Consider the following 8646-nt stretch of genomic DNA (forward strand, 5'->3'; position numbering starts at 1 on the left):
CCCGTCAGTGTACACCTGCATCAGACAGATGCTTTTGGAGCGTCTCACTTTGGTTGAGTCGCATAAACATAAAATTTTACGGTGGCTGTGTCAAGTTATAGGTAGTTTAATACTTAGAAGAACACATCTTGAGCTCCCTTAGTTCGGATTTGCGCTCCATCAAGCTGTGTTTTGAACGCAAGAACGTATCCTCGTGGTATGCTGTCTGCTGAAGGGTTGTTTTGTTCTCTGTATAAGCTTAGCATTGCCTATACAGCTGAGGTTTCGCTTACTGAACCCTGGAGAAAACAGGTGGTACTTCAAGCTTGAATTTCTCAGGAATCTTCCTTTTTACGGTCCGGGGACATGATTAATTGCGTAAAAAAAAATGTTTTATGCATTATTTTTTATAAAATTAATCGCACTGAATTAACGTGTTAAATCGACAGCCCTAATTGTTACTGATATTTTTAAAAAATTATTTACTGAATATAAGCAACTTATGATTGGTTAAAAAAAAAAAATTATATATTTTTTTTTTTTTTTTTTTTTTAAAGCATGTTGAAATTACATGTATTAAATATGATACAATATGTTTTTGAGGTATATCACTCAATCAACATTACATTACATCCATGCCCACTATAAAAAATAATTAATCACTGAGCTTTGAAAATTCTGACATACACTTTTTATAGAATATATTTAAAGTGTGAACTAATATTTCTGTGTATTTTCATATATGCAGCCTGCTCTGCCATTATAAAGATCGCATTATTTTACATTACAAGCTATGATGTCATCTTACCTCAGTTCCTGAGACCCAGGAAAAAAAGTTTTACAATTTCCATTTTTTAAATGTCAATATAGTGTTTGGTGCATAAAATACATATGATAAAAATTGTTTATTAAAAAAAAAAAATATTTTATTCATATTGTATTTGATATGCTGAATTGAACTGTGATACATTTCAATACATATTTTTAGGCCAAGGAGAGGAAATTGTCATGGCCAAACTCTCAAATATTTGGTATCTCTGAAAAGCCCAGGGAGTCCTCTGATAATAACTTTTTTCCCTTGTAATCTGATGTTGCTGTAATAGTTTTAATTATTTTCTTTTGAAACTAACATTATATATTTTTTTCCCTCTGAAAATTACAGGAGAGCAAACCATTCCATGATTGCTGTCATCAGAGATTCACTCTGCATTAGGTTAAGAAATTAGGGACACAGAAAATAGTTCTGAAGGCCAAAGTGATATACTTGACTAAGCTTGCTTATTTTAGATACAGTGCTGAAAATTACATCTTTCAGTCATCTGTTCTGTGCATTCTTTTTAAGTGTGGTCCTCTGTGCAGTCTCATTAAACAACTGTGACAGTAACGGTGCCAAATTTATCAGCCACATTGTAAAACTAGATTTTGCAATATACAAGTACCTTTTCGAAGCTGCAGTAATTATTTTTGTTTGACATTTATAACAATTACCAAAATGTTTCTGTAGGGCAACTTGTTAAGAAATGTACATGCAGATCCATTGGACATAAGAATTTCTGATATTTGTCTCTGACAATAGAGGTTTTCTGCATTCAGAAGATCATCTGAATTTGATGTTCGGCTTGACTGTCTTCATGCTGTTTCACACTTCAACATAGCACATTTCGCTAACAGATTTCTTTCCCTCTGTCTCTTTTTCAGACTGCCTATAAATGTTTGGGGAGAGAACATCTGTGGGCATTAAATTATGAATGTTGAACAAGATGACCTCTTACCATCAGCTCCAGATGTTGAGAGGTCCTAGATGGAAAGGGGCTTGGTTTGACCCCTTGTTTCTCCTGCTTTTAGCCCTGCAGTTGCTCGTTGTGGCTGGATTGGTGCGAGCCCAAACCTGTCCCTCTGTATGTTCCTGCAGTAACCAATTTAGTAAGGTCATCTGCACACGCAGAGGGCTAAAGGATGTCCCTGATGGCATCTCCACCAATACACGGTATCTAAACCTTCAGGATAATCAAATCCAAGTCATCAAAGTAGATAGTTTCAAGCATCTACGACACCTAGAGATTCTTCAACTTAGCAGAAACCACGTCCGCAACATTGAGATTGGCGCCTTTAATGGGCTGACCAGCCTTAACACACTGGAGCTTTTTGACAATCGCCTCACAACCATCCCAAATGGCGCCTTTGAGTATCTTTCGAAACTGAAAGAGCTGTGGCTTAGGAATAACCCTATTGAGAGCATACCGTCTGATGCCTTCAGTCGCTTGCCCTCCCTGCGGAGGCTGGACTTGGGGGAGCTAAAACGTCTCTCCTACATCTCGAGTGGAGCATTTCAGGGCTTAAGCAACCTTCGCTACCTGAATCTAGGCATGTGTAACCTCAAAGAGGTCCCCAACATTCAGCCCTTGATACGCCTGGATGAGCTGGAGATGTCCGGGAATCAGCTCACTGTGATTCAACCCAGTTCTTTTAAGGGCCTTATACACCTTCAGAAGCTGTGGATGATGCATGCCCAAGTCCAGACCATAGAGCGTAACTCCTTTGACGACCTGCAGTCGTTACGAGAACTCAACCTGGCTCACAACAACCTTACCTTTTTGCCCCATGATCTCTTCACACCTTTGCACCACCTTCAGAGAGTGCATTTGCACCACAATCCCTGGAACTGTAACTGTGACATCCTTTGGCTTAGTTGGTGGCTGAGAGAGACTGTACCAACGAACACCAGCTGTTGTGCCCGCTGTAATTCCCCATCCAGCCTCAAAGGACGCTACATTGGTGAGCTGGACCAGAGCTACTTTCATTGCTATGCGCCTGTTATTGTCGAGCCTCCTGCTGACCTCAATTTGACTGAAGGAATGGCAGCGGAGCTCAAGTGTCGGACAAATTCAGTGACCTCAGTCAGCTGGCTAACACCAAATGGCTCCATCATCACACATGGGGCACTAAAAATGCGCATCTCCGTCCAAAATGACGGAACACTAAACTTTACCAATGTCACCATCCAGGACACAGGAACCTATACTTGTATGGTAAGCAACGTGTTGGGCAACATTTCAGCCTCTGCTATCCTCAACGTGACATCCATTGACAACAGTGGCTTCAGTTACTTCACTACGGTCACCGTAGAATCAATTGAAACCCCAAACGATGGGGAGGGTCGGACGCCAGTGCAGCCATCTTTTGGCTGGGGATCCTCCTCAACCACAAGGGGAACACCGATTGCTACAGAGAGAGCATACACCATTCCTGTGACTGATATAGACATGGATGGGTCTCTCAATGGTTTGGAGGAAGTAATGAAAACCACCAAGATCATCATTGGCTGCTTTGTGGCTATCACACTCATGGCGGCTGTCATGCTCATAATATTCTATAAGATGCGCAAGCAGCACCACCAGCAGGATCACGACGGGCCGACCCGCTCCATCGAGATCATCAATGTAGACGAGGAGTTGACGAGGGTTCCAGCCATGGAGAGTCACCTGACGCTTCAGCCCCTGGAGCATGAGCATTACAACCACTATAACTCCTACAAAACTGTGTATAACCATGTGTCCGCTCTCAGCTCTTTTCATAGTTCGGTGCATGAACCTTTACTAATCCAAGCCAGCTCAAAGGATAACGTACAGGAGACACAAATATGACCATGCTTTAAGTTGGGTGATCTGAAATGTACTAATGATGTTGGAATTGTGGTTGTGGACATGCTGTCATAATGAAGATGGCAGTGTGTGTTAAGACATTCAGGGCATTAAGAGCCAGGGTGTAAGTATTATTTTAACAAGTGTCTTTACAAATCTTATTTATTTAAAGATATGTGAAGTGACTGAATCATGAAATTACAAAAAAGTTAATATCTTCTTTTTCTCCTTTTTGCTTCTACATTTTTTAAACTGGGGAATAAATTGTTTAGTTTAATGTGCTGGTAGATTTAATGTCAACTGCCATGCTTATGAGTGCAATGATACAACAGGATTTTCCATTTTGGGATATTACATCCCTTTGCTCCAATATGTTTTTTGTTTTTTGAGAAACTGAATCCTAAATTCAAAAACTGTCCACTGACAACAGCAGACTTCAAATTGCATGGAGCACTTAGATTTGAAAGGCAAGCTTGATGGATGCAGCAACTCTAAAGAGGTTTATAAATGGTTACATTTCCCCATAAAAAATCCTGTTACTGAACAAAAAAAGGAAAAACCCTTCATTGTCACAGCCTGGATTGTGCTGCAATTTCAGCTAGTGGGAACAGAAATATGTTGAGTTCTTTTAGAGGCCACTGCTTTGCACATACATCAATTAACTTAAAGGTTTAGTGCACCCAAGAATGAACATTCTTTTGCCATTTACCCCTCATGTTAGGTCCAAACCTATTTGACTTTTTTTATGTAGAATGCAAAAGGAGATGTTAAGTAGAATGTTTGGGACTGGCACCATTTACTTGTAGTATGGAAAAAAGATGCAATGAAAGTGAATGGTGACTGAGGCTAAAAGTCTCCTAAACATTTCCTTTTGTGTTGCATGGAAGAAATAAATACAGGTTTGGAACAACATATTTACATTCCAATTCCTGTCCTCAAGTTATTACAAGTCTAGCATTTTGGCATTTGAAATTCACCATTTTGTGTTTCTCAAATCTTTAAATCGGTTTGCAAGATTGTCAGTTTTTTCAGTCTATTATAAACATTAGTGCACATCAAACTAATAAAATCATTGGCTTATGCCACATGTACTATGTCACATTAATCCAAAACACTGAGATAAAATAGCATTTTATGGCATGCAAGACATGAAATAACCATGAGTGGCTGAAGACAAGGGAATATTATTTCTAAGATTGTGTGCTGGGGGGCTTCATACAAAAATGCCATGAGGAAATAAATAATGAAATATAATGTAGCCTGCTAATGTCACTATGGAAACCAATGACCTAGTAGAAAATACACTGTCTGGACAAAATTTATAATCAGAGTATTGCCCAGAGCTTAAAGGAATTTTCTGGGTTCATTATAAGTTTAGTTTAATCGACAGCATTTGTGGCATAATGTTGATTTCCATAATAAATAATTATGACGCGTCCCTCCTTTTCTTCAAAAATCAAGGTTACTGTGAGGCACTTAGTAGCCAGCAGCATGTAACCCTGCAGCTCTGGCCTGGTTACCCACTGAAGCACAGCAGGGTTGAGCCTGGCTAGTCCCTGGATGGGTGACCTCCTGGGGGAAACTAAGGTTGCTGATGGCAGATGTATTAGGGAGCACAGCAGTGGGTGCTCAACCTGCAGTCTCTGTGGGTCCTAATGCCCCAGTATAGTGACAGGGACACTATACTGTCTCACCTTCGGATGAGATGTTAAACTGAGGTCCTGACTCTCTGTGGTCATTAAAAATCCCAAGGCACTTCTCGTAAAAAGTAGGGTTGAAACCCCAGTGTCCTGGCCAAATTTGCCCACTATCTTCTATCCATCATGGCCTCATAATGGCCCAATCCTAATAATCCCCTTTATATATGAATTGACTACATCACTGTACTCTCCTCTCCACTAATAGCTGGTGTGTGGTGGGTGTTGTTGCGCACTATGGCTGCCGCCACATCATCCAGGTGGATGCTGCACACTGGTAGTGATGAGGAGAGTCCCTTTTCTGAGTGGGTATTTTAATGTTTTAGCCCTGTCCACTTCCATTGTGAGTGCCTCACTGCAATGTTGATTTTTGCTTCTTCTTTTTTTTTTTAAGAAAACAAGTTGAAACTAACTTTTGTGGTAATCAAAATAATGCCACAAATGTCTACCATGTACACTGGTGACTAAAATGACTTTACCATGTGTGTAGAATGTGTGGCGAGGGCATGTTGTATGCTGTCTGAGAACCCTTTACATAAAACCACACTGTTTTTCACAGGTGTGGTTTCACTTCTCCCTTGAAATCATTTTGGATAGCATGATAAGGAGATGTGATGCTGGTCTCACCAGTCAACTCCTTAAAAAAACCTAATAGGTTAATATGTCAAAGGCTTAAGAAAGGTAAATGACAGATATACATCTAATTCATCACATGCTGACTAGTTTCATTTTAAAAAGATATGTCATCAGAAAACATATTGAGTGAAGATTACAATCAATCTTTAATTTAAGCACTGACTTCGTCTTCTACTGAATGTGACTTGTGCTTATCGGATCCTCTGCAGTAAAGTAAACAAATGTTATTTTCTTTAAATCTTTTTTTCCCCATTTAATTTTCCTTTAGTTATACATGCTTATTTCTTTGTTGGCCCCAGCCTTTCACATTCACCCTCATTGCCATTCATAAATGGAAGATAATTTTTAATCACATGTTGAGTATTACAAAGTGATAAACTGTTGCTTCCCAGTATTTATGTTATTATTATTATTATTATTATTATTATTATTATTATACATTTTTGTATCCACTTTTATTGTACATAATATGTGGGATAAATTGGGACAATAGAAAAACAGCATTGAGCCATTTAAAAAAATAAATAAATAGATGAACATGTCTGTGTTTTCAGAGGGTCTGTACATGAATGCTAGCTTGCTCCTATCTGCTTCAGTGTTCCTGAGCACTGCATCAGTCCCAGAAGCTCCTATGACTAGATAATTGATCATTGATCATGGCCCACATAGAAAATTTGTGATGCTGAACTAAACTGATTCTCTTTATTTTTCTTCTTGTGATTTGTTTGTTATTGGTGACTCATTTTAGATTTCTATGCTGAACTGTAGTGATTTATTATTATTATTATTATTATTTGGCAAGGGAATGTCTCTTTATTGGCATATTTCTACAAGAACTGTTATTGAAAATAACCAATAATATTTCTGTCAAACTACACATTTGCTGATCGGTTCATATTGATATGGGAATACAACTAACTATGCGTTAACCATGGACAAAAAAAATAAATAAATAAATAAATACCAGAGATTGTAGTTCATACAGTACATGCTGTAAAGGAAAATAAAATGTTTTTCTAAAGTGTAAAGTGTGGGGACTTTTAAACTTTATATTTTCAGTATTTTAAATTATATGCTGGAGACTAATGATCATTTAAACAAAACCTATAATGTCTGTATTTCTTCATTTGATTTTCTCCAACCTATACAAAAAAAAAAAAAAAAAACATGAATTGTAATTTTTTTTTTTTAGATGAATAACAGCCGGATCACACTCAGAACAGCCATACTTTAGAAAGGCTTTTGCTCTCAGGGGTAGATGTTAACCTCATCTAAGTATTGAACTACAGTTTATACCCTCTATAATAAGCTATTTCAAAGTCAGGGTAATATTTAACATAAATGGGAATGTTTCCGACTCATGTCCTAAACATTCGCAGGTAGTGTGAGATGTAAATGGGACCTGAAATGCATAAGCTCTAACTATTTATTAAAAGTAGTTCACCCAAAAATAAAAATTCTCTCATAATTTACTCACCCTCATTCCATCATATATGTGTATGACTTTCTTTCTTCTACTGAACACAAACAAAGATTTTTGGAAGAATATTTAAGCTCTGTTGGTCCTCAAAATAAAATTTAATTGGTACCAAAATTTTCAATTTCCAAAAAGCACATAAAGGCAGCATAAAAGTAATCTATACGACTCCAGTGGTTAAATCTATATCTTCAGATGCATTATGATTAGTGTGGGTGAATAACAGATTAATAACTCTGTGTAACAAATTTATTTTTATTTTTTTTAATTTATTTTTTTTTTGGTTCCTGGGTAGTAAGTGTTATTTCCTAATTGCTTATGCCTCAAAAATATAGAAAATTGCTAATATTCCCCACAAACTTTGCTTTTGTGACCAGGACAGTGATTTTTTTAAATGTACCTATTTTCCAGAACATTCCAGATAGATTCAGTGCTGAGTAAACTTGGAGTAACTTCTAGAACATTCTAGAACTTTCCAGTAATATAAATAGTAGTATAAATACAGGGGCCTTAAGCCCACCAGTTCAGTTTAGTTCTAGCTGCCTAAGTGAATACATATCTGCATTTTTCTGAGATGGCATCAAGAGGCTGCAAGCATCCGGCAGACGCATTTTGCTATGTCTGTGGCCAATTTATCAAGACAAGAGCGAAAAAGTACTCCGTGGAAGCATCTGCTAAGATGTGTGAGGCCTACAAGGCATATTTCGGCATGCCTGTTGGGGATTAAGACAAACCCTGGGCACCTCATTTCACCTGCAAGCACTGCAAAAAAACTCTGGAAGGTAAGATGGACAATTGTTGCTCGGACTTTTATGTTATAAAATTTTTACATTGTAAAAGTTTTTAATTTTAAAATGTTTTAAAATTTTCAGTGCTATTGAAAAAATATATATGAAAAATGAATCGAGAATCTCTTACACATTCGTCATGGGTGAAATACATTTATTTTTGTAGGATGGTACAGAGGGGAAAGGAGAGCCATGAAGTTCGCTATCCCAAGAATTTTGCGGGAACCCACAGACTACTCAAGCAACTGCTACTTCTGCATGGTGGACCCTTCCAAATGTCGGACCGGCAAGAATGCACCTGCTATCATGTATCCAGACCTTCTTTCATCCATCGCCCCGGTGCCACACTGCCAGCCGTCTTTAGAAGAGAGCAGCAAGTCAGAGAGCAAGGAAGATGTTGTAGATTCAGATGACAATTTCAGATGGAG

The 8646-nt window shown here is 38.0% G+C and overlaps 1 protein-coding gene across 1 annotated transcript in view; it reads left to right on the top strand.

Annotated features, from left to right (window-relative positions):
- Positions 1-6969, top strand: part of LOC127448362 (leucine-rich repeat-containing protein 4C-like) — a 48305-nt gene extending 41336 nt beyond the window's left edge. Inside the window, exon 2 of the mRNA XM_051710834.1 lies at positions 1678-6969. Within this exon, the coding sequence (XP_051566794.1) occupies positions 1728-3623 (1896 nt within the window). The 5' untranslated portion in view covers positions 1678-1727 and the 3' untranslated portion in view covers positions 3624-6969. The remainder of the gene's footprint in view (positions 1-1677) is intronic.
- The last annotated feature ends 1677 nt before the right edge of the window (positions 6970-8646 follow it).

This window comes from Myxocyprinus asiaticus, chromosome 1 (assembly GCF_019703515.2).
Source record: "Myxocyprinus asiaticus isolate MX2 ecotype Aquarium Trade chromosome 1, UBuf_Myxa_2, whole genome shotgun sequence".
Taxonomy (NCBI): Eukaryota; Metazoa; Chordata; class Actinopteri; order Cypriniformes; family Catostomidae; genus Myxocyprinus; species Myxocyprinus asiaticus.